Below are 25582 nucleotides of genomic sequence, written 5' to 3'. Positions count from 1 at the left end.
AGGATGGTAGATTCCTACAGGGAGAGGCTGGGGGAAGAATGCCACGTGGTGTAAGTCCCCTTGATTGCACAAAGTTTATTAAACAGAGGGTGGGCCTCCCAACCCTGCACAAAGTTTATTAGATGGGGATGGGAAGGGGGGAGGAGGGGGGGGGGGGGGGATTGCACTTCCAAGCCCCAAGAGTCAATCAACGACTGGGCATAAAAAGCATTTGAGGGGGTCAAGGAGAATGGGGTAGGTGATTGCAGTTGGTGTATGTGGTCTGTCAGGATCATGACAGCAGTGGACCCAGGCAGCAACCACTTCCAATGAGGTATGAAGGGGGATCAATGCACTAAAATGTCCCTATGGAGCAACATACAGATGCCACTGGAAGCCTTCAAAGGGCCTACCCAGTTTCGACAGTATGGTGAGTAAGTTTCAGTAAAATGAGATTCCTAGATAATGACACAAGCTCCGAAGTAAAAGGAAATAAGAGATTCCAACTCCAGAAGGTGACAGTAGTATCCATTACAATTCCATTGAATAAGCATGGAACAGGGATCCAAATGGGATGGGCCAGAACCGGGTACACTGGGTGTAGGATCAAAGGTTGAACAGGTCTGACACTTCTGTTTCAGTCAGTACTATCCCAAGGCCCCAACTTAAGCCCTACACCCAAATGCAACCATCTTTGACTTGTGAAGACCTACACTTCTTCTCCTGGTCCCTGCAATGGAAACATTTCTTTGCCACCAATCCTTGAACTAAAGTCAATCTAATCCCAACAATGAACTCTGCCTCTTCCAATTCATACCACCATCCAACCATGATTCTCACTCCCTCATACGTAACCAATCCCTGGTCACCATCTAAGAAATTCCTTACTCCAACTTGGCCTCACCATCCTTCCCCAGGTCCCTTCCTCAGAACAACCTTTCAGCAGCAGAAAGGACAGTCATACATAACATCAAAACAATGACCTAAGCATCCCACCCACAAACAAAGGTTCCAAAACTGTTGTTGCGAATCACCGTGACTACCTGGAGAAAGGTCTCTGCCAGAGTGACCCAATCTCAGAAGCCAACATAACCTCCAATTCCTGCTTAAAGCCTTGTGCCCTTCACCTACAACACCTCACACACACACACACACACACACACACACACACACACACACACACACACACAAACACACCTTTTACATGCTCCCCAAAACCCAACAATTCTGTACACTCCATTGTAGTCTGTTACAGGGCCCCCACTGAAAAATTTCGGCTCTCACTGACCAACACTTCCAACCAACTGCCCATAATCTAGCTTCCCACTTCAAAGCCACCAACGCTGAGAATCTAACCTAGGCCTTCACCAACTCGCCACAATCTCCACTCCTTTACCTCCTGGATCATTACTTTTTCTGTTGATGTCATCTGCCTACACACCAACATCCCTTATGTACACAGTCTTACAGCTCCTGAACACTACCTTTCCAAACGTCCTTCAGACTCTAAGCTCATTACCTCTTTCCTCATACACCTTACTAACTTTAACCTAACTCCCAACCACTTGTCTGGTTCGGGTTCATTGATATCTTCATGATCTGCAATCCAGGTCAAGGCATCATATCTTCATTCTTTCACAACTGCAATGCCTTCTCTCTCATCCGCTTCACCTGATCCTCATCAACCTTCCTCGATGTTGACCAGCTCCTCTCTGATGGTTTCATCCATACCTCTGTCCACATTAAACCCACCAACCACCAATAGTACTTGCATTTCGACATCTGTTATCCCTTCCACCCTTCCACACCATGAACTCCCTCCCTTGGTCTAGCCACCCAGGGACAGCATATCTGCAGTGACATGAACTCCCATACTCAATATCTACATCTGCATCTACATATATACTCTGCAAACCACCACTAGATGCATGGCAGATGGTAAATAATAGCCCATCATAAAATAAATAGTCAAAGACTACAGTCATCTGGAGTTTGTAAAAGGTGATGGTGATATTCTTTGACTTGGCCCCAGAAATCAATGACAGTATGAGCAGAACATAATATTTACTTCAGTGTCCATACTACACAGATGATGTTACACAAATTCATTCACTGTATAATAAGAATGTTACTGTATAACTTTTGTGTGTACTTTTCAATGAAATCATGTGAATAAATGAAGGCAATACCAGAACCTTCACAGACAAAAAATATCTCACACAGCAGCTACTCCTCAAACATATTTCCCACACCATTTCCTCTCATACCCTCCAATCCTCCCACCACCCCCAAGAACCAGCCACAAAAGAGTGCCCCCTTCATCACCCAATACCAGCCTGGAGTGGTACACCTGAGCCACATCCTTCATCAGGATTTTGATTACCTATCATTATGCCCTGAAATGAGTGACATTCTACCCAAGATCCTTCACACCCCTACTAAAGTGGTCGCCCACCCAATTTCCACATCTTAGTCCATCCCTACGCCACTCCCAATCCCAACACCTTGCCACAAGGATCACATCCCTGTGGAAGACCCAAGTGCAAAACCTCCCCAATCTACCCACCCAGCTCTCCCTATTTTAGTCCTATCACAGGTTTATCCTACCCCACCAGAGGCCAGGCCATTTGTGGAAGCAGCCATGTCAATAACAGCTCAATTGCAATCATTGCACAGCTTTTATACTGGCATGACTGCCAACCAGCTGTCCACTAGGATGAACAGCCACCACCAAACTGCAGCCAAGAGCAGACTACCCTGTTGCACATCATACAGCTGAACATAATATGCTCAACTTCAATGGGTGCTTCACCGGGGTTCCTCAAGTGAAATTCCCTTATATTTCCCTCATTTCCAGACAAGTTTTAGCATTTTTCCCTAATAAATTTTAAGTTGTCAAGGATAAGTAAAGACATAAGCTGACAAAAAAAATGTAGGAGCTTTTGTATTTCTCCCCCATGTCAGCAAAAAAATCATAAGTAACAACATCAACATATTTTTAATGAACTGTTTTTAGATGGAGAAAGCAAACCAAATGTTATGTGTATTTCATTAAGACCATTGTTGTTATTTTATTTCAATAAAACAAACACATTTGGTAACAAAAATACGCATTTCCTTTTAGTTGCAAGACAGATTTAAAATACCTTCACTGATTTCAGAAATAGCCTCAGAAAAAAGTAGGCCTCTTGAAAGAAATGTATAAGGCAAGAAAGAGTTGTGTAAACCAACAATATACATGACTACCAATAAAATGTTAGTTCTATTATGTTCGTTATTGTCAGTTATTACCCACTGTGTTACATTCATTATTTTACAGATGTAGCGTGAATTTTCTTTTGAGAAATATGTGAGTACATAGCGTACAAAGTGTCAATGATGGTCACAATTTTCTTCTTCTTATCGTCCACACTTTCTAATATATATATTATTTTCGAAGTGCCAAAACGTACTAGAATAAATGAAATGTGCTTAAAACACTGCACTGTACAATTGACTTGCAGTGAGACAGTCGCAACTCCTAAAAACAATTGTAAATGGTTCTGACCTGCTGAGGAGCAGAATAGCCCTGGGTCCTTGGATAAACCACGAAAATCTGCCACATTATGCCACACACAAACATACCTGGCCTGCAGGCAGATTGGTGAGACTTGATCTGATGGGCAGAGCCTGCACATTAGGGGGAACTAATGGGCTTCAGATCAGCATGCATGATCCGTTAGAGGCGCCTTCAGAAATGCCCCGCAGTTTTGGCCCACCGTCCACTCATGGCCAGCTATTCACATGTCAGAGATGCCATCTTGATGAAATGAGGCCGCAATGATCAATCCACACAACAGATGCAGCAAATACTCTGACAATCTATACTAACGAAGACAGGTATCAACTCACCATAAAGATGTTCACTGAGCCAGATACAGGCATGTAGCAAAGACAGTGACGACATTCTCACAACTAAACTTTTGGTCATAGCTTTTGTCAGAAAATGAGAGCGCACGCGCGCGCACGCACACACACACACACACACACACACACACACACACACACACACACACACACACACACATTCACTCAGACAACTCATGCACACATGACCACCATCTACAGCCGCTGCGTCAATAATCTCTGACAATCAGATCCAAACAAATGATTGCTCACACCTACCTGTCTGTTGTCGGCAGCTGCTAGGCTAGTGGCAAGAACTGGTGGAAGCACTAGCTGTAAACTGAGAGGAGTGGTAGGAATGAGAGAAGTAGTAAGAATGAGGGTGTAGGAAGTGGCACATGTACTCAGCTGTGCATAGCCAGCAATGATGCACGAAATCTCAGTAAACACACCATTTCATCTACTAAAACAAAAACAAGATTTTTCCAGTATTTTTTTTTAATTTCCCTGATATTTTCCTGACATGTTTGAAATTCCTTTATATTTTTCTGATTTCCAGAACTTGTGGCAACCTTATTCACTACCCAAGCCATCTGGATCCTCCCCTTCATCACCAGATTTTCTGAACTGTGGAGACGGGAGTAATCCTTACAACACATTCTCCACTTCCAAAATTACCCTAGCCTCAATCTGCAGTAACTTACTTCCCCACTACCTCAACCCAATAACTTCCACCCTCTCTGTCCTATCACCACCCTCCTATTCTATTTCACACCCCCTTTGTGTGCTGCCTCTGCCAACACAGCCGCCCATCTTTCCCCTTACCCCCGCCTTTATTTTTTGACTCCCTGTACCCCCCCCCCCCCCACCTTCCACAAAACTGCCAGACACCATACAGTGCTCTTCTCTCTCCCCATCCATACCCTGCTATCCCTTCCTCTCCCCCACCCCCGCCCCCATCCAGACTGCAGTTTCCGTTCTACGTGACAGTCACTTTCCGGTCCACAAAGCCAGAAATGGCAGCCATGTGTGCATGAGGTATGCTTGCTTGTGTGAATGAATATACAGAGTGAGTCAGGAGGAAACGTATATGGTTTGATGGATGATACTACTGGTGATTTGGGTGATACTACTGGTGATTCTGAACAAAAAAAAAAGCTCCTACTAAACATATGCCCTTTTCTTACCCATTTCGGGGTAAACCAATGAAAACAACTAGGAACGAGAAACGTGTAGCGTCATCCTTGCTAACCCTGTCAGTACACAGTTCACTTGCGCATGTTGCAGTTGTTTACCTCAAGTCACAGTCCGATAGTGCCTGTCCTAATGCATGGTACTACAGTGTTGTTATGAGAACAATGAATACAGTTTTGTGTAGTGAAAATGCCATGGATCTTCACACATGCACAGTATGCTGATATAGTGTTTGTCTATGGTCTGTCCAATAGGAATTCCAGATCTGCTGTGAGAGAATAGCAACAACGCTATCTGAATCGCAGAGTGCCGGACAGCAGGGTGTTTAGTAGTGTGTTTCATGGATTGCTTGAGTGTGGTATGCTTCCCAGCATAAATGTTGTCTCTGAACGTCCCATACAACAAACTCTTAATGAAGTCTAGGACATTCTTCAAGTAATGGGACACAACCCTACTACTAGCTCTAGAAGAATTGGTACCAAACTTGATATTCCAGAAAGACTAGCGATATGCACAGTACACGAGCACGGTCTGTACCACTTTCATCGGCAGAGCGTACAACATCCGCATGGAGGAGATGCTGCCACACGGCAAGAATTCTGTCAATGGATCAGTGCCAATCATCGATTAATTCCACATATTTTGTTCATTGATGAGTCAACATCTACCCGCAACAGAATCAACATACGCGCAACCCTCATGTATGGGCAAATGAAAATGTGCACGCTGCTGTGAAAACAAATTTTCAACGACCTTTCTCAGTCAACAGGTGGTGCAGGATTATTGACGACCAACTCATTGGTCCAGTTGTTTTAGATAACCATCTTACTGGGACATGGTACCTTGAGTTTCTTCAAAATGTGTTACCAGAATATGAGGAAGATATTCCTTTGGCAACATGAGCTCGTATGTACTTTCAGCATGACAGAGCTCCAACACATTCCGTACGGGCAGTAACACGGTATCTCAACACAACATATCCTGGTCGTTGGGTCGGTCGTCTTGGAGTCATTGTTTGGCCACCGAAGTCACCTGATCTTACCCCATTGGATTACTGTTTGTGTGGTTGGATGAAGAGCGACGTCTACAAGCGCACAGTGGACACAAGAGAGGAATTTCTTGCTTGTATTTTACATGCTTGTGCCCACGTAAAGGAATGCAAAACTGAGCTCCAATCGATGGCAACAACTGTCTACAGGAGCAGCAACATGCATTGAAGTTGACGGTTGACTGAACATCTTCTGTGAGGAAACATACACAATTAAACAAACCATAACATAACATTATCTTAATTTACCGTCACCTGCACCTTTCTTGTTCCTAGCTGTTTTCACTGGTTTACCCGGAGACAGTTAAGAAAAGCGCATATTTTTATTTCCTCCTGACTCATCCTGTATGTTTTTTTGGTGTGTGTGTGTGTGTGTGTGTGTGTGTGTGTGTGTGTTTGTTTCATTTTCTGACAAAGGCCTTGGTCGAAAGGTAAAGTGTGATGTAAGTATCTTTACATTGTGCCTTTCTGCAACTTACCATGTCATCATTACAGTAAGTAGCAATCTATCTTTTCCTTAAGATACCAAATTTAACTGCTCAAAGAGAAAATATAAAAATGCAGTAGGCAAAAGGGATTTACAAACATCTAAAAAATGAGACTGATGAAAAGTGTGAAATAGCTAACCAGAAATGGCTAAAGGACAAATGCAGAACTGTAGAGGCATATACAACTAGGGGAAGGTTTGATAATGCCTACAGAAAAATTAAAGAAGCCTTTGAAGAAAAGGGAAGCAGCTGCATGAAAATTGAGAGCTCAAACAGAAAACCAGTACTAAGCAAAGGAAGGAAAGTTCAGAGGGGAGTATATAGAGGGGCTGCGCCAGGGAAATGAACTTGAAGGTTATATTATAGAAAGGGAAGAGGACATAGATGTGGTGGGAGATAAGACACAGTGAGAAGACACTGACAGAATGCTGAAAGACTTAAGTCATTCTGCCAGAACTACCATCTTTGGGAGAGCCAACCATGACAAAACTATTCCACCTGGTGTCCAAGATGTACAAGACAGAGGAAATACCATCACACTTCTAGAAGGATGTAACAATTCCAATTCTGAAGAAAGCAGTTGCTGAAAGGTGTAAATATAACTGAACAAATCATGGTTGAAAAACACTCACATGAATTATTTACAGACAAATGGCAAACTAGGAGGAGCTAGCCTTGGAGAAAACCAATTTGGATTCTGGACAAATGAAGGAACACACAAGGTAATACTGACCCTGTGACTTCTCTTAGAAGACAGGTTAGGGAAAGGCAAACCTACGTTTATAACTTCTGTTGACTTAGAGAAAGCTTTAGACAACATAGACTGGAATCAACTCTTTCAAATTCAGAAGGTAGAAGGGGTAAAAGACAGGGCGAGAAAGGGTATTCACAACTTGTACAGAAACCAGATAACAGGGGCATGAAAGAAAACAGTGGTTGAGAAGGGAATGACATATGGTTGTAGCCTATCCCTCATGTCATTCAATATGTTGCTGTGCAGTCAGAAATGGGAAGGAAAGAAAAATTTGGAGAAGGAATTAAAATTCAGGAAGAATAAATAAAAACCTTGAAGTTTGCCTATGACATTGTAAATCTGTCACAGACAGCAAAGGCCTTGGTGGAGTAGCTAAATGGAATGGACAGTGTCTTGAAAGGAGGATGTAAGATGAACATCAACGAAGGATAATGGGATGTAATCAAATCAGGTAATGATGAGAGAACAAAGATTATAAAATGAGACACTAAAACTAATAGATGAATTTTGCTATTTGTGAAGCAAAGAGGTTGTAAAATATAAACGGGCAATAGTAAGAGAAGCATTTCTGAAGTAGATAAATTTTTTAGCATTGAATACACATTGAAGGGTTAGGCAATATTTTCTGAAGGTATCTGTCTGGAATATAGCCTTGTATGACAGTGAAACGTGGGTGATAAACAGTTCTGACAAGAAGAGAATAGAAGATTTTGAAATGTTGTGTTTCAGAAGAACATTCAAGATTAGATGGGTAGGGCATGTCACTAATGAGGAGTTACTGAAAAGTCTACTGGGAAGAAAAAAATATTGTGACAACTTGAGTAAAAGAAGGTATTGGTTGGGAAAACACTTTCTGAGATGTCAAACAATCCCCGGGTCAAGAGAAATATTAGATACAAGTAGTCAGCTTTGACCAGTGATGTGATGTTAATGGATACTGGCAAATCACCTTTTGGTGCATATATTCACAATTTTATCATTGGTTTGGAAAGCCAATGAAAGTGAAGAAAAATAAATAAATAAAAACTCACCCCAATGTAGAGGTTAGGTTGGAAGCTGACAGGTTGGTTGTGAGCTGGCAAAGCCATCAAATGCGAAATGAAAACAAAAAAAAACTGATAATCTTATTCATTTTGGGTATCTTAGCCGTACATTTGTTAGAACTGGCTGTGGTGACAGACTGATCTGCAGCTTAGCCCATTTGAAAAAACAACCACTGATACTACGTCTGTATCATTTACACAGTTTGCCGCATGTTTCCTATGTCATTGCTCAAAGTTGACGGACTAATATCAAATATTCCTCTTTAAATGTGATGATCAATTTATTATTGGAGGGAAGTTCACGGTACAAAAATTGCAGAGGGAGATGAAGACAAATGCAGTAAGCAGGTTAAATAGATGTAGCTTGCAGTAGCTATTTGGAGATGAAGGGGCTTGCACATAATACAGTAGCTGCATCAAACCAGTCTTTGAACGCAAGGCCGCAACAACAACAACACCAACAACAACCAATGAATTACGGCCAGAGACCACATCTACCCCTGTGATGTCTTATTGTTGTTGTGGTCTTCAGTCCTGAGACTGGTTTGATGCAGCTCTCCATACTGATGTCTTATAGTTTCAAATCTAGTTTTGAAATATCTGTTTCACCATAACATAATCAAACTGTAACATTCCAGTGTCCCCAGATCTCTCCTATGCTTGCAATCTTCTTTCATGATTCTTAAACCAAGTGTTATCAATGATTAAATTATGCTCCATACAAAATTCTAGCAGCAGGCGGCTACAACACTCATTCCTTTCCCGAAGTAGATGTGTGTCCCACTATTTTTCCTGTTCTGCCTTTTGCTATTATCTGATTATAGTTGCCCATCACAACTATATTTTTGTTTGGGGTCAATCCACATGAAGTGGTCCAGTGATGGTTGCCTGACCATTTTTAAATATTTTAATTTTTTATATGTAACTGCCCTATATTTGAGAAGTTTAAAACAGTTTTCTAAAACAATTTATCTTGCACCTTTACTGGATGGCAACCAATTTTATTCATAGGCACGCAACAATTTTTCGGTCTGCAGACATTAGCAAAAATTTGAATATCTCTGCACTGGGTTAAGTTACAACATTTGCAACTGACATGACTGTCTATTACACAAAATACCCTAAATTCAAAAATAACCAGTCAAAATGACCTCCAAAGTTTGGTATCCAAATTTTCAAAAATCCACTTTTTAGGCCCAAAAATAACAAACAAGGAGTGATTTATGAGAGTATTTTTTTCCTATAATTAAATATCATACACTACTAGCCTCATATAGAGCAATAACACTTACAAATGTTTCCTTAATTTTTTATGAATTTTTGAAATTTGAAAATTTTCATTTTTTGTACAGTTTGGGGTTAGTTATCTCAGGTGGGGCTGAATATAAAAATATGATTTTTGCACTGTTTGTACACCTATATGATAGCAACATACTGTAAAAATTTCAACATTGATATCTGACTGTGAACAAAGATACGAATTTTTGAAAATGTGGAGATAATTCACATTACTCTACAACTGATCTTATTGCTGTTGCCCATTGTTTCACTGTAATAAAAATTAATTGTGACATATATTTCGTTAACACTATCACTATTCATTTAGTTTTTTTTTTAATTATGCAATATTAAACAATAGGAGCTTTCACTTTTGTAAAAATGCCCATTTACGTTTAGGTTTATTGTCAATAAAGAAGTACATTATTGCTGGATGTGGCACTGTTGTAGTCAGTCTGTTATGAAACCTCTGTTAGAGTGGATGTACATACTTCATCGAGAGTGTAGAATGTGTTATGTGCTTTGTTCTGTGTGTAATTTGTAATTAGTTTTGAGAGTAACTGGAATGCAATAACATGGATGAACAGTGCTCTGTTGGACAGATAGCAAGTGAAGTGTGTCATAAAACAGTTTACGGTTCAGTTTCAAAAGAACTTGAAACATGTCAATGACTTTGATGAAGTTAGACAAACTTTGTTTAAATTTCGGTTCTTCTGTAATGTCGGTGTGTGAGTATCATGAGAAGAAATATATTCTGAAGTACAACCACATTTTTGGAAGAAAGAGCTGTGATCCACTTAAAGTTCATGAAAAGCCTATTACTAAAGGTTTGAGGGAAATAAAACTTGAACATTTGTCCTTTCTGTGTGAGAGTGAAATAGCTTCCCAAGTGAAACGTAATGTGATTCCTGGAAATTCCCTGTGCCCAAATCGCTACTCAAAAATATTTGTTGTGACTCCAGAAACGGAATCATGTAACCTTGTTAATAACATTTATATTCCTAATGAGGAAGCTGTTAGCATATTGGATTTTGCTTGTTCTAAGTTATATGTATTATCTCATGCTTCGCAAATAATAAAATTAATTAGCAGAAAAAGAAAAGCAGCATTGAAAGTAAGGTACAACAAATTTCAGAAAAAATTAGAAAAGACTTGGAATCATGCTTTAATAATACAGATAAAACCAGTATCATCTGACACTGAATATTTGAGCTTAATAGAGAAATTAAAAATCAAATGTTCAGTAACATCTAAAAAGGAAAAAGTTAAAATTTTAAGTTTGCTCCCTGATTCAAGGTCCAGAGAAAAAATAGTTTGATTTCTCATCATTTGGTTAAACTAACCCCCCATGAACCATGGACCTTGCCGTTGGTGGGGAGGCTTGCGTGCCTCAGCGATACAGATGGCCGTACCGTAGGTGCAACCACAACGGAGGGGTATCTGTTGAGAGGCCAGACAAACATGTGATTCCTGAAGAGGGGCAGCAGCCTTTTCAGTAGTTGCAGGGGCAACAGTCTGGATGATTGACTGATCTGGCCTTGTAACATTAACCAAAACGGCCTTGCTGTGCTGGTACTGCGAACGGCTGAAAGCAAGGGGAAACTACAGCCGTAATTTTTCCCGAGGGCATGCAGCTTTACTGTATGATTAAATGATGATGGCGTCCTCTTGGGTAAAATATTCCGGAGGTAAAATAGTCCCCCATTCGGATCTCCGGGCGGGGACTACTCAAGAGGACGTGGTTATCAGGAGAAAGAAAACTGGCATTCTACGGATCGGAGCGTGGAATGTCAGATCCCTTAATCGGGCAGGTAGGTTAGAAAATTTAAAAAGGGAAATGGATAGGTTAAAGTTAGATATAGTGGGAATTAGTGAAGTTCGGTGGCAAGACGAACAAGACTTTTGGTCAGGTGATTACAGGGTTATAAATACAAAATCAAATAGGGGTAACGCAGGAGTAGGTTTAATAATGAATAAAAAAATAGGAGTGCGGGTTAGTTACTACAAACAGCATAGTGAATGCATTATTGTGGCCAAGATAGACACAAAGCCCATGCCTACTAAAGTAGTACAAGTTTATATGCCAACTAGCTCTGATGAAATGTATGACGAGATAAAAGAAATTATTCAGGTAGTGAAGGGAGACGAAAATTTAATAGTCATGGGTGACTGGAATTCGTCAGTAGGAAAAGGGAGAGAAGGAAACATAGTGGGTGAATACGGATTGGGGGGAAGAAATGAAAGAGGAAGCCGCCTTGTAGAATTTTGCACAGAGCATAACTTAATCATAGCTAACACTTGGTTCAAGAATCATAAAAGAAGGTTGTATACCTGGAAGAATCCTGGAGATAGTAAAAGGTATCAGATAGATTATATAATGGTAAGACAGAGATTTAGGAACCAGGTTTTAAATTGTAAGACATTTCCAGGGGCAGATGTGGATTCTGACCACAATCTATTGGTTATGAACTGCAGATTGCAACTGAAGAAACTGCAAAAAGGTGGGAATTTAAGGAGATGGGACCTGGATAAACTGAAAGAACCAGAGGTTGTAGAGAGTTTCAGGGAGAGCATAAGGGAACAATTGACAGGAATGGGGGAAAGAAATACAGTAGAAGAAGAATGGGTAGCTCTGAGGGATGAAGTAGTGAAGGCAGCAGAGGATCAAGTAGGAAAAAAGACGAGGGCTAGTAGAAATCCTTGGGTAACAGAAGAAATATTGATTTAATTGGTGAAAGGAGAAAATATAAAAATGCAGTAAATGAAGCAGGCAAAAAGGAATACAAATGTCTCAAAAATGAGATCGACAGGAAGTGCAAAATGGCTAAGCAGGGATGGCTAGAGGACAAATGTAAGGATGTAGAGGCCTATCTCACTAGGGGTATGATAGATACTGCCTACAGGAAAATTAAAGAGACCTTTGGAGAGAAGAGAGCCACTTGTATGAATATCAAGAGCTCAGATGGCAACCCAGTTCTAAGCAAAGAAGGGAAGGCAGAAAGGTGGAAGGAGTATATAGAGGGTTTATACAAGGGCGATGTACTTGAGGACAATATTATGGAAATGGAAGAGGATGTAGATGAAGATGAAATGGGAGATACAATACTGCGTGAAGAGTTTGACAGAGCACTGAAAGACCTGAGTCGAAACAAGGCCCCGGGAGTAGACAACATTACATTAGAACTACTGATGGCCTTGGGAGAGCCAGTCATGACAAAACTCTACCATCTGGTGAGCAAGATGTATGAGACAGGCGAAATACCCTCAGACTTCAAGAAGAATATAATAATTCCAATCCCAAAGAAAGCAGGTGTTGACAGATGTGAAAATTACCGAACTATCAGTTTAATAAGCCACTGCTGCAAAATAATAATGCGAATTCTTTACAGATTAATGGAAAAACTGGTAGAAGCGGACCTCGGGGAAGATCAGTTTGGATTCCGTAGAAATGTTGGAACATGTGAGGCAATATTAACCTTACGACTTATCTGAGAAGAAAGATTAAGAAAAGGCAAACCTACGTTTCTAGCATTTGTAGACTTAGAGAAAGCTTTTGACAACGTTAACTGGAATACTCTCTTTCAAATTCTGAAGGTGGCAGGGGTAAAATACAGGGAGTGAAAGGCTATTTACAATTTGTACAGAAACCAGATGGCAGTTATAAGAGTCGAGGGGCATGAAAGGGAAGCAGTGGTTGGGAAAGGAGTGAGACAGGGTTGTAGCCTCTCCCCGATGTTATTCAATCTGTATATTGAGCAAGCAGTAAAGGAAACAAAAGAAAAATTCAGAGTAGGTATTAAAATTCATGGAGAAGAAGTAAAAACTTTGAGGTTCGCCGATGACATTGTAATTCTGTCAGAGACAGCAAAGGACTTGGAAGACCAGTTGAACGGAATGGACAGTGTCTTGAAAGGAGGATATAAGATGAACATCAACAAAAGCAAAACAAGGATAATGGAATGTAGTCAAATTAAATCGGGTGATGCTGAGGGGATTAGATTAGGAAATGAGACACTTAAAGTAGTAAAGGAGTTTTGCTATTTAGGGAGTAAAATAACTGATGATGGTCGAAGTAGAGAGGATATAAAATTTAGACTGGCAATGGCAAGGAAATCGTTTCTGAAGAAGAGAAATTTGTTAACATCGAGTATAGATTTAAGTGTCAGGAAGTCGTTTCTGAAAGTATTTGTATGGAGTGTAGCCATGTATGGAAGTGAAACATGGACGATAACCAGTTTGGACAAGAAGAGAATAGAAGCTTTCGAAATGTGGTGCTACAGAAGAATGCTGAAGATAAGGTGGGTAGATCACGTAACTAATGAGGAGGTATTGAATAGGATTGGGGAGAAGAGGAGTTTGTGGCACAACTTGACTAGAAGAAGGGATCGATTGGTAGGACATGTTTTGAGGCATCAAGGGATCACAAATGTAGCATTGGAGGGCAGTGTGGAGGGTAAAAATCGTAGAGGGAGACCAAGAGATGAATACACTAAGCAGATTCAGAAGGATGTAGGTTGCAGTAGGTACTGGGAGATGAAGAAGCTTGCACAGGATAGAGTAACATGGAGAGCTGCATCAAACCAGTCTCAGGACTGAAGACCACAACAACAACAACAACAACAACAACAACCCAAAAATTAGTGAAAGAGCAAGGCATTCTTCCAGGTTGGTTGGTTTGTGGCATTGAAGGGACCAAACTACTAGGGCCATTGGTCCCTTTTTCCATGAACTTTAAACACCCACTAAGAATAAGAACAGACAATGGAGATGACAAGAGACGACACAGGACAAGAAAGACAGACAGAGACCAGAAAAAAGGAATTAAAATCGCACCATATGTAACAGTGGTTTGCCGACCATAGAAACAAAAAAAGAAAAGCCAACCACCAAGAAACGCACTAAAAACCCCAGTCTAAAATCATAGGCCAAAGGCCAGACTCAACACAAAAAAAGGACAAACACTTAGATTAAGCGATAAAAACGTCCTGCACGAATAAAACTCAAAACTAAATCTGCCATCACAACATCATCTGATGAAAGTGCAGGAAGTGTATCATGCAACACAATCGTCTGCCTGAGCAGAGTTAAAAGCGGGTAGTCCAACAAGATGTGGACCACCATCAAAGCTGACCCGCAGCGACATAAAGGTGGGTCCTCGCAGCGCAATAAATAGCTGTGTTATCTAGGTGTGGCCAATGCGCAGCCGGCAGAGGACAACAGAGTCCTTGTGAGAGACCCGCAAGGAGGAGCGCCACACACCTGTAGCCTCCTTAATGGCCCGAAGTTTGTTGGGCAAAGGAAGGGTGCACCATTCTTCACCCCAGCTGCGAAGTACCTTCTGCCGCAAAACTGACCTGAGGTCACTCTCCAAAAGGCCAATCTCCAAAGCTGGCGCACCGACAGCCTGTTTGGCCAGCGTGTCAACAAATTCATTTCCCAGGATGCCGACATGACCTGGGGTCCACACAAAGACCAAAGAGTGGCCACAACAGACAACACTATGGAGGGAATCCTGGATAGCCATCACCAGACGAGAGCGAGGGAAACACTGGTCGATAGCTCGTAAACTGCTCAGAGAGTCACTACAGATAATGAAGGACTCACCTGAGCAGGAGCAGATATACTCTGGGGCGCAAGAGATGGCGACCAGCTCGGCAGTGAAAAAACTGCAGCCAGCCGGCAATGAGAGTTGTTCATAATGATCCCCTAGAGTAAGAGCATAGGCTACACGACCAGCAACCATCAAACCATCAGTATAGACAACGTCAGAGCCTTGAAATGCAGCAAGGATTGAAAGAAAGCGGCGGCGGAGGGCCTCAGGGGGGACCGAGTGCTTCAGGCCCTGTGCCAAATCGAGCCGAAAGCATGGCCGGGGCACACACCACAGGGGTATACGCAGAGGGGCCTGGAAAAGAGGTGGAAGAGCGAAAACCTCAAGTCCAGAGAGAAGAGCTCGGAGGTAAACCGCGATTGTACACTCTGACCAGGGCCGCTGTTCCGGAAGATGGACGATCCACTGAGAGAACAGGAGACGATAATTGGGATGCCCGGGAAAGCTACAAATGTGTGTAGCATAAGCAGCCAGTAATCGTTGGCGTCAGAACTGCAATGGAGGGACACATGCCTCCACAAGCATGCTGTTAGCAGGGCTTGTCCAGAAAACTCCAGTGGCGAGTCAGATCCTCCTGTGAAGGATGGGGTATGGCAATCGCAATGCAGAAGGGGATGCCGAACCATAAGCCAGGCTCCCATAATCTAGAAGGGATTGAAATAACGCCTGCACCCCAGCTGGTGTGACTCAAGCAACGAAGAGCATTAAGGTGCCATCAGCATGTCTGTTTAAGATGCCGAACATGAGGCAGTCAAGTCAACCGGGTATCAAAAACCAATCCCAAAAACCGATGCGTCTCCACCACAGCAAGAGGTTCGCTGTCAAGATAAAGCCGTGGCTCAGGGCGAACAGTGCGTTGCCAGCAGAAATGCATAACGCAGGTCTTGGCAGCCAAAAACTGGAAGCCATGCGCTACAGCCCAAGACTGCACCTTGTCGATAGTGCCCTGCAGCTGCCATTCAACAGCTGCAATACCAGTGGAGCTAAAGTATAGGCAGAAATTGTCAGCATACAAGGAAGCTGAGATAAACATGCCCACCACTGCAGCGAGCCCATTAATTGCAATTAAAACGAGGCAGACACTTAAGACAGACCCTTGCGGTACCCCATTCTGCTGAACTCTGGAGGAACTATGAGAAGCTTCAACTTGCACGTGGAAGGAACAAAGCGACAGAAAATTTTGTGTGAAAATCTGAAGCAGACCCTGAAGACCCCTGTAAAAGGAGATCCTTGTGGAAGATAATGCCCTGGACCATATTTAAGCTTTTATGAGCTGTGATAGTAACAGAAACATCGCCCCACTTCTTACAAGCAAGTAATGCCCGTGACTGAGCAGAGGATGCTGTTTTTATCAAGATTGACCCAGACCGCATTTTTGACAAGCCCTCCACCTCCCCAAACTTGTCTTATAAATGCTCTACAAAGAACTGAGGCTTCATGGACACAAAGGATTCCCCATCAGCTCTCGTACAGACTAGATACCGGGGCGAATACGTCTTTCTGTCATTCATAGCCTTTCATTCTTCCCATGGTGTGGCCACGGAGGGGAACGATTTGGGGTCATACATATTTGCATTAAAGTGAGCCCTCGAACACTTACCGACTGCTGGCGGTTGGCCACCAGCAAGAACAGATGTGCCACACTTCATTGCGTGTCATCCACCCTGATGCCACCTACTCCGACCAAGGGCCCTCCCCATGGGTGCCACCCAGCCACAGCAAGGGCCACCTGGCAGAACGGCCATTTCCCGGAGTCCGGATGCCCCAGGGAGATAGGCATCTACTCCTTGGCATATGAGGGGAGTTAACAGTGCAGGCATCAGTAAGGCGATCCCTGTGTTGTCAGGGGGCTACAACCAATAGGGTACATGGCGGCCCCACCACAATGGACTGGCTACCATGCTGTATATTAAGTGGCAAGTCGTCCAAGGTCGCCGTCAGCACAGAAAGTACCACTGCAGAGTGCATGGCGGAAATCACACCCAGGAATGTATCCTCGCCCAAGAGATGGAGAGCGAGCGGGACTGCAATGCAATGATGAATAAGCTGGCTAAAGGTCTCGATGCGCGATGGACACAATGCAGCAAGTAAGGCGCCCTTCTCCAATTGGCTCGCTCTTCGGAATAATTTTGAAATATGGTGGGCAAACCCAAGTGGGGACCATCACATATGGGCCGAAACGTTCGCAATTCCTTTTAGTCGCCTCTTACGACAAGCAGGAATACCTCGGGCCTATTCTTACCCCCGAACCTGCAGGGGCTATTCTTCAAGTTTTAGGAAAGAAGAAAGGAGTAGGTGTAAGTGGAGAAACAGTAGAAATAGTAAAAGAGTTCTTATAAATGGAGTTAAAGTAACAAAGCAGAAACGTCTAGTGCTGTCAAATTTAAATGCACTTTATGTAGCTTTCAAAAGTTCTCATCCTGAATGCAAAATTGAAGGTCAAAATTTTGTGACCTCAGCCCTAAGTAGTGTATTTTGGTTGGATCCTCAGGGACACACTCTGTATGTGTTTGTTTATATCATCAAAATGTCAAACTGATGATTGCAGGTGCAAAACTCAGTGATCTTAACTACAAAGAGTTACAGATTTAATGGTCTGTGACACTAACAGTTATGACTGCATGATGAGTTTGTGTAATAAATGCCTTGGTAAGGAAACTGCTATTGAATTGTTTCACAAATATGATGAGGAAATGCCAGACAGTATTAACTTCAAACAGTGGGTCACAACTGACAGTGCAGAAATGATAACAGTGGTTAAATCTCAGGAAGAGTACTTGGAATCTTTAATTGATAACTTAAACTCAAGTCACCACTATGTTTCTAAAATCCAAAGTAAGTTTTTGAAGGACAAAGAAGCACAACTTCATGAAACTGAATGCAGAGTCCTAGCTGATTTTGCAGAAAATTTTACATTTGTGATTCAGGATGCAATACAAGGGTACCACTGGGTCAACGACCAGGCAACAGCGCATCCATTTATTTTCTAGTTTAAAAATGAGAAAGATGAAGTTTGCAGTTCTTCAATTTGCATTCTAAGCGACTATTTGGAGCACAACACTTTGGCTGTACATGTGTTTCAAAAGTATGTAATAAATTAAATAAAAGAAAATTTTCCTAATGTTGAGAAGCTGATATACTTTTCAGATGTAAGTGGTAGTCAGTATAAGAAAAAAAGAATTTTTCAAATCTGTGCAACCACAAAGTAGAGTTTGGGTTGGAGGCTGAATGACACTCTTTTGCATCTTGCCATGGTAAAGATGCATGTGATGGAGTAGGAGGTACAACAAAATGTGAAGTAAGTAAAGCCAGCCTACAAAGACCAACCATAGACTAAATTCTCGCGGTACAGGACACGTATGTCTTTTGTAAGGATAATATTAAAGGCATTACCTATTTTCTGAAACAACACTTCAAACAAGATTTGAAAACTGTATAGCAATAAAAGGAACAAGGCATTTCCACAAATTCCTTGGCATAGCAGAAAACTTAGTTTGATGCTATGTAACATCAGAAACTGAAATTTAAGAGGATCATTGTGTCAGTAAAATTACATCTCTGTCTTTAATGTTGAATGACATAGTAGCATGTGTGTATGATGAACAGTGATGGCTTGCAGAGGTTGAAAGAATAAGTTTGGAAAACAATGATGTTTTTGCGCATTTTTTACCACCCTGTTGGCCCAAGAACATCATTCAAGAAATCTACAAGTGACATAGTTTGGATACCAATGAAAAATGTTTTAAGGAAACTTTCAGTGCTTGAATTTGCCACAGCAACTGGGAGGTCTTATTCTATATCACAGAAAGTGTCTGAAGAAATAAGTGTTCTTAACATTCACCACCAGGTTTAGGAACAGTCGCATCTCGAAGGATGTTAATTTCAGTTATGTATCCACTTTTTGTATATAATTCAGTATCTTACTTCAATCATAGTTGATTATATCCTGCCAATATCACACATGAATAGGCAACAGACATAAGATCAGTTGTAGGGTAATGTGAATTATCTCCTCATTTTCAAAAATTCATATCTTTGTTCACAGTCAGATATCAGTGTTGACATTTTTACAGTACGTTGCTATCATATAAGTGTACAAACTGTGTGAAAATCATGTTTTTATATTCAGTCCCACCTAAGATAACTAACCCCAAACTTTACAAAAAATGAAAATTTTCAAATTTCAAAAATTCATAAAAAATTAAGAAAACATTTTTAAGTTTTCCTGCTCTATATGATGCTAGTAGTGTATATTTAACTATAGGAAAAAAATAAACTCTCATAAATCACTCCTTGTTTGTTATTTTTGGGCCTAAAAAATGGATTACTGAAAATTTGGATACCAAACTTTGGAGGTCATTTTGACTGGTTATTTTTGAATTTAGGGTATTTTGTGTAATAGATAATGTTGTAGAGGACACTTTTCTAAAAATAATCATGTCAATTGCAATGTTGTAACTTAACCCAGTGCAGAGATATTCATATTTTTGCTAACATCTCTAAACTGAAACATCGTCGCATACTTACAAATGAAAATGGCCGCCATTCAGTAAAGGTGAAAGGTAAAATATTTTTTAAAACTGTTTTGAACTCCTCAATTATAGGTAATCGCATGTAAAAAAAATTACAAAATTTATAAATGGTCAAGCAACCAACTTAATTTTCACTGGACCACTTCATTTGAATTGACCCCCTTTAATTATCTGAATAATTTGTTTTTATCACAGCATACATTCTTTCAGTATCTTTGTTGCCTGTACAGCTAGCTGCCATACAAACTTCTAATACTGTGCTACATTTTGCCTTTATGTCTATCTTGGCTATGATAACGTATTCACAATGCTATTCATAATAACTTATCCACATTTCTATTTTGTTATTTATTATTAGGCCTACTCCTGCATTACCTCTACTTGATTTTGCACCGATAACACTTAACTGACCTGACCAGAAGATCTGTTCTTCCTATTGCCACACTTTACTAATTCTCACTATATATAAGTTACATCTATTCATTTCCTTTTTGACATTTGCTAATCTACTTATCCAATTAAGTTACCTAATATTCCACACTATGATTGGTAGAATACCAGTTTTGTTTCTCATGACGACGAAATTCTCCTGAGTGGTCCCCACCAAAAGATCCAAATGGAAAACTATTTCACCTCCGGAATATTTTACCAAAGAAGATGCTATCATCATTTAACAATTCAACAGAGCTTTACAACACCTTCAAAAACTGTTTCTAAGTTCCCCTTGCTTTCAGCCACTCACAGTACCAGCACAATAAGACCTTGTTAACTAATGTTCCATCAATTATCCAGACTGTTACCACTGCAGGTACTGGAAAGGCTGCCACACCTTTCCAGGAACCACGAGTTAGTCTGTCCTCCATTGTAGTTGGACCAATGATACATTCATGTCTATAGTTGAGGCATGCAAGGCATCCCTCTTTGGCAAGGTCAACAGTTCATGGGAGGAAGCCAATGATAAATATCTCTAGATGTAAAATAAGCCAAACTAATTTTCTTGATTTGTCTGCCTGTGTATTGACTCAGTTCCAACTTGTTATGCAGCTACACTAAAAAGAATGTTACATACTGTGTTGTATCTAGTGTATAATCATTAATGTCCATATTTAGCTAACTCATTTTATGTCCATCTACTCTCATTTTACTATGTCTGATGAAAGGTCAGACTCTACCCACGCAAGAAAAATGCTGAGTCTAGTGAACATCATGAGCCATTGGTATATACTGTGAAGTGTGACATCACAGTGATGTTACACAGATGGCATCTGAATGATTTCAGTTTCTGTTCTTCAGCTGTAGATCTCTCAAATAATATGACATTTTGCTCTCGGGAAACATTCCACGTGGGAAAAATATATCTAAAAACAAAGATGATGTAACTTACCAAACGAAAGTGTTGGTATGTTGATAGAGACACTAACAAACACAAACACAAAATTCAAGCTTTCACAACCCACGGTTGCTTCATCAGGAAAGAGGGAAGGAGAGGGAAAGACGAAAGGATGTGGGTTTTAAGGGAGAGAGTAAGGAGTCATTCCAATCCCGAGAGCGGAAAGACTTAGCTTAGGGGGAAAAAGGGACAGGTACACACTCGCACACACACACATATCCATCCGCTGGTATCTGTATATGTGCGTGTGTGTGTGTGTGTGTGTGTGTGTGTGTGTGTGTGTTTGTTTGTTATTGACTCTATAAAGTACCAACACTTTCAAGTGAGGCACAAGGCTTAGATTATGTTGGAAGGTGACTGGCTGTAAGTTGGATCCCATAGTTATATTTACATCTCTAACGAAAACACCAATTTTCATATTGTGATCTGACACTTCCAAATTTTTAATATGACTGACAAGATCAATAACAAGAACATCTACACCGCTCCCTCTCCACTCCTCCCATCAGTTTGTCGATGTCTTTATTTCATTTTTTTGGTTTCTATGTTGGTGGTGACATCATCCATTGATCATTTCTTGAGGCTCATTACAGAAGCATCCAATTCCACCCATCTGCTTTGATCCACGTCGTCATCAATATGGCGCAAATGGATATATAAAATGATGACAATAATGTCACTACACACACACACACACACACACACACACACACACACACACACACACACACACACACACACACAAACAAAAATTAAAACGACAATAACGTTTCACTCCAAAAATAAAATGAAACTAACAGGGATAACTCAAAAGCCAAGATCGCTTAAATACTGTTTACTGGATAACCAGTTTCAACACACTAAACGTGCCATCATCGGATCTGTGAAGATGATGGCACCTTTAGTGTGTTGAAACCAATTATACAGTAAACAGTATTTAAGCAATCTTGGCTTTTGAGTTATTTCTACAACAGAGTGATTGCTCCACTATGCACTAAGTGTTCACTGTGAACCTAACAGGACAACCTCAGAAAAATGGGGGTTTAGGGCAGATACAAGCTAAATATAGAACACTAAAAAAAACACCGCACCATTCCACAAGAAATAACACAATAAAAATTAATTTATAGTATTGTGCTACACCAACAAAACCACAGAAATCGCACATTCCCTTGACCTACATAGCTCAGCTGCAGCTACCGATAACAAAACTCAATACCTACAAGCCCAAAAAGTGGAATCAGAGATTTCCCTTGACCTACATAGCTCTACCGCAGCTATCGATATCAGGAAACCAACATCTACAACTCTGAACAATGGAACCAAGACCCCAACTCAAAAACCCAAATACCCCATATTCACTACACCAATTAAAACACAACCAACCTACCATTAACGTATAACATACAAAATATCACAATTATTATAGAATAAAACCAAAACAAAAAGTACTTACCAAAAAAAGCCTTTGGCAATACATGCCCACATCCACCACCTCAGGGCACCATCAAATACAACAACACAAAATCTACAAACACAACTGACTCAAAAACTCCACGCCATAAAGGCAACACGCACAACAACACCATTACGTCATGGGTCAAAGCAGATGGGTGGTATGGGATGCTTCCGTTGACCCTGGTGCAGTATTGCGTTGGTAACTGATCTCAAGATTCTGTTAATGCCAAAACACTTAAGTTTTCCTCATAGAATTTCACAGAAGCCCAGAACAGAAAGCCATGATAAATGTCACAGAATATACATGTAGGATTGTCTTTGGTGTTTAGCTCTGCAAGGATTCTGCTTTAGAGATCACACATGACTATCTGTATATAATCCTTCACAAAAATGAAAACCGAAAGGCAGTTAACAATTTATGCTATAAAATAGAGTCAGTACTCTTTTTGTAGGCAATGTTCTTAAAAACTTTTGAAACATCTGAGGTTACATGCAATTCTGTATGTTAATTGTTATATATTTACATCTGCCAGAATGACATACCTTCTTTATTAACTGACAAACACTCCAGTGTAGCCCTATAACATCAGGACAAAATTCTTGAAACCCTACTAGAGACAGCATAATAACAACAATTATTGATATTTAGTGACAATTTGTGGATTCCACAGTGACCACAATTATTCCCCCCCCCCTCCCCAAACCAATAGTTGACAATGTGCAAACAGTGTCCACTGGAATAAATTTAGTGTACCCGTATTTCTTCATTTTTTAACATGAGCATTGTTCACACCCACTGTGAGGAAGTAAGTAGATAGTGGCGAGAGAGGTAAATGTTCAGTCATTGAAGTATAGTCTTGGAACCAAATCTCGTGCAGCTATCTGTATTTACTTGTTTCTCAGCTAATAATGTTCCAACTTGTTTTTGCATAATACTTGAACTGTTTCATTTCCTGTTTTGTGTGTACCAGGTGTCTTGTTTCTTCGTTAACAAAAAATGGTTCAAATGGCTCTGAGCACTATGGGACTCAACTGCTGAGGTCATTAGTCCCCTAGAACTTAGAACTAGTTAAACCTAACTAACCTAAGGACATCACAAACATCCATGCCCGAGGCAGGATTCGAACCTGCGACCGTAGCGGTCTTGCGGTTCCAGACTGCAGCGCCTATAACCGCACGGCCACTTCGGCCGGCCTTCGTTAACAGGCTGGAAGATTGTTCAACATATGTGGTAATATGGTTTTAAATTTTGGTTTCAACTTTTGCTACCAATTAGGTGGAGGTTACTCCTGCTGGTACCAGATACTCTACAGTCTCACATTACTCACACTTCACCTCTGCTCGCTTTTAATTTCCCCCTCATCTGTTTCTGGTGAAAACAGTATACAAAGCGCTACACAGATAATTTTTCAAAAAAACTAAATTTTTCCACTGGGCTATACACTTCCTAACACTTTGAAGTAATGTTCTGTAAATACTTTGACTTCCTCACTTGTTATTATTGAAAAATACAGTATATCCCCATTACAACCTAACGCAATTGGGCCAGAATTACCTTCTGATAACATCCAACTATGACTGCCAGGTAAACCATGTACCAGTCCTGTAACATCTATATCACAGGGTGTAAAACGTAAAACCAAATTGTCATTCGCAGCAGAACTTCGACTTTCAATCCAAACTGTGAAACTTGCTGTGGGGAATAGTTCAAAGTTGGGGCATCAACAACTGTGTGCCCCCCATCAGAGTAATTGCACGTTGAACAACACACTTTAGCAACTAAATTTTAGAAAAACTAAACTAGATACGCGCAAGTAACGATTCATAAAAGAACAAAAGTTACATCCACACACCTTAGCTTCTTTACCGTATGAAAATTGACCCATGCTCAGCTGATTTGGTTTTATTCGTGTTTTGGTTTTCAGTACTTTCGATCCCTTTTATGACTCAAGTTCGTTTTTGAAAGTACTTCAATGTGAACATAAGGAGAGTCATTCAACATCTTCGGTGTATCGCTACTGATTAGACTTGTCACCTCAACCAAGATATGAGGTCGTTTGGGGGAAGGAGATAGCGTTCAACGCCCTAGACTTCTGTAGGTGCATTCACGTATGTATATTTCACTATGTATAAACATGTAACAGTGGGACGTGTCGAGAACGTTCCTATCACCGCACATCGTATGAAGTCAAACACATCTGAGCTCTTTCGGTAAATTTGCGGAAGAACTGTTTGTCAACAAAACAGTGCTGAACAGGTATCAATCAATATGCTACTTATTATAAACAAAGGACACCGCACAGTACGGCAGGATCCTGTGTTTCGACACTTGTCAGGAACACATTTTCATGAACTAGACGGGGCTTTTCTTTTATTCTTACCTTTCCGCCTACTTCTGTAAACACCGAGCTTGGATAACCAGCAAGTGCCATTAACACCTCGTGTAACATTTTGTTACTGTTTGAAACTTCAATAAACGTTTTAAATCGAATGCATGGATATTTGACGCCCACCCAACCCCATATCGCTAAATTCGATGTGAAATTACGACATTCAAATTTCCCTAACTCTTGCGTAGCAATAACCTCTTTGCTCATGTCAAAGAAGGTACTTTTCGCCTAAGTCATGGGCGGTGATATAAATTAATGACGCCAATAAACCAGTGGCAAAAGAACATGCAAAAAATATTGGGCGTGTATGTGTGTGCGGGTGGGTAAGGGGGGGGGCACTTTGAAAACGTTTTGAAAAACGACTTTAACTAGAGTGACTTTAAGTAGAGTGCTCAAAAGACGCTCGTGTGAACACACTCCTCAAGAGTGTGGGACCGATTTCAGATAGAAGTAACAGCGGAACATCCTCATCACAGAAAAATGAACAGTTTAAAGGAGATTTTATTTTTCTTTGGTGTAAGAGAATTACCAT

The 25582-nt window shown here is 40.8% G+C and overlaps 1 protein-coding gene across 1 annotated transcript in view; it reads right to left on the bottom strand.

Moving 5' to 3' along the window:
- LOC124612843 (gamma-tubulin complex component 4) overlaps positions 1-25248 on the bottom strand; it is a 159804-nt gene extending 134556 nt beyond the window's left edge. The window contains exon 1 of the mRNA XM_047141272.1: positions 25042-25248. Coding sequence (XP_046997228.1) covers positions 25042-25110 — 69 coding nt within the window. The 5' untranslated portion in view covers positions 25111-25248. The remainder of the gene's footprint in view (positions 1-25041) is intronic.
- Positions 25249-25582: the final 334 nt, after the last annotated feature.

This window comes from Schistocerca americana, chromosome 4 (genome assembly GCF_021461395.2).
Source record: "Schistocerca americana isolate TAMUIC-IGC-003095 chromosome 4, iqSchAmer2.1, whole genome shotgun sequence".
NCBI classification, from domain to species: domain Eukaryota; kingdom Metazoa; phylum Arthropoda; class Insecta; order Orthoptera; family Acrididae; genus Schistocerca; species Schistocerca americana.
This window is presented reverse-complemented; position numbering and strand designations above follow the sequence as displayed.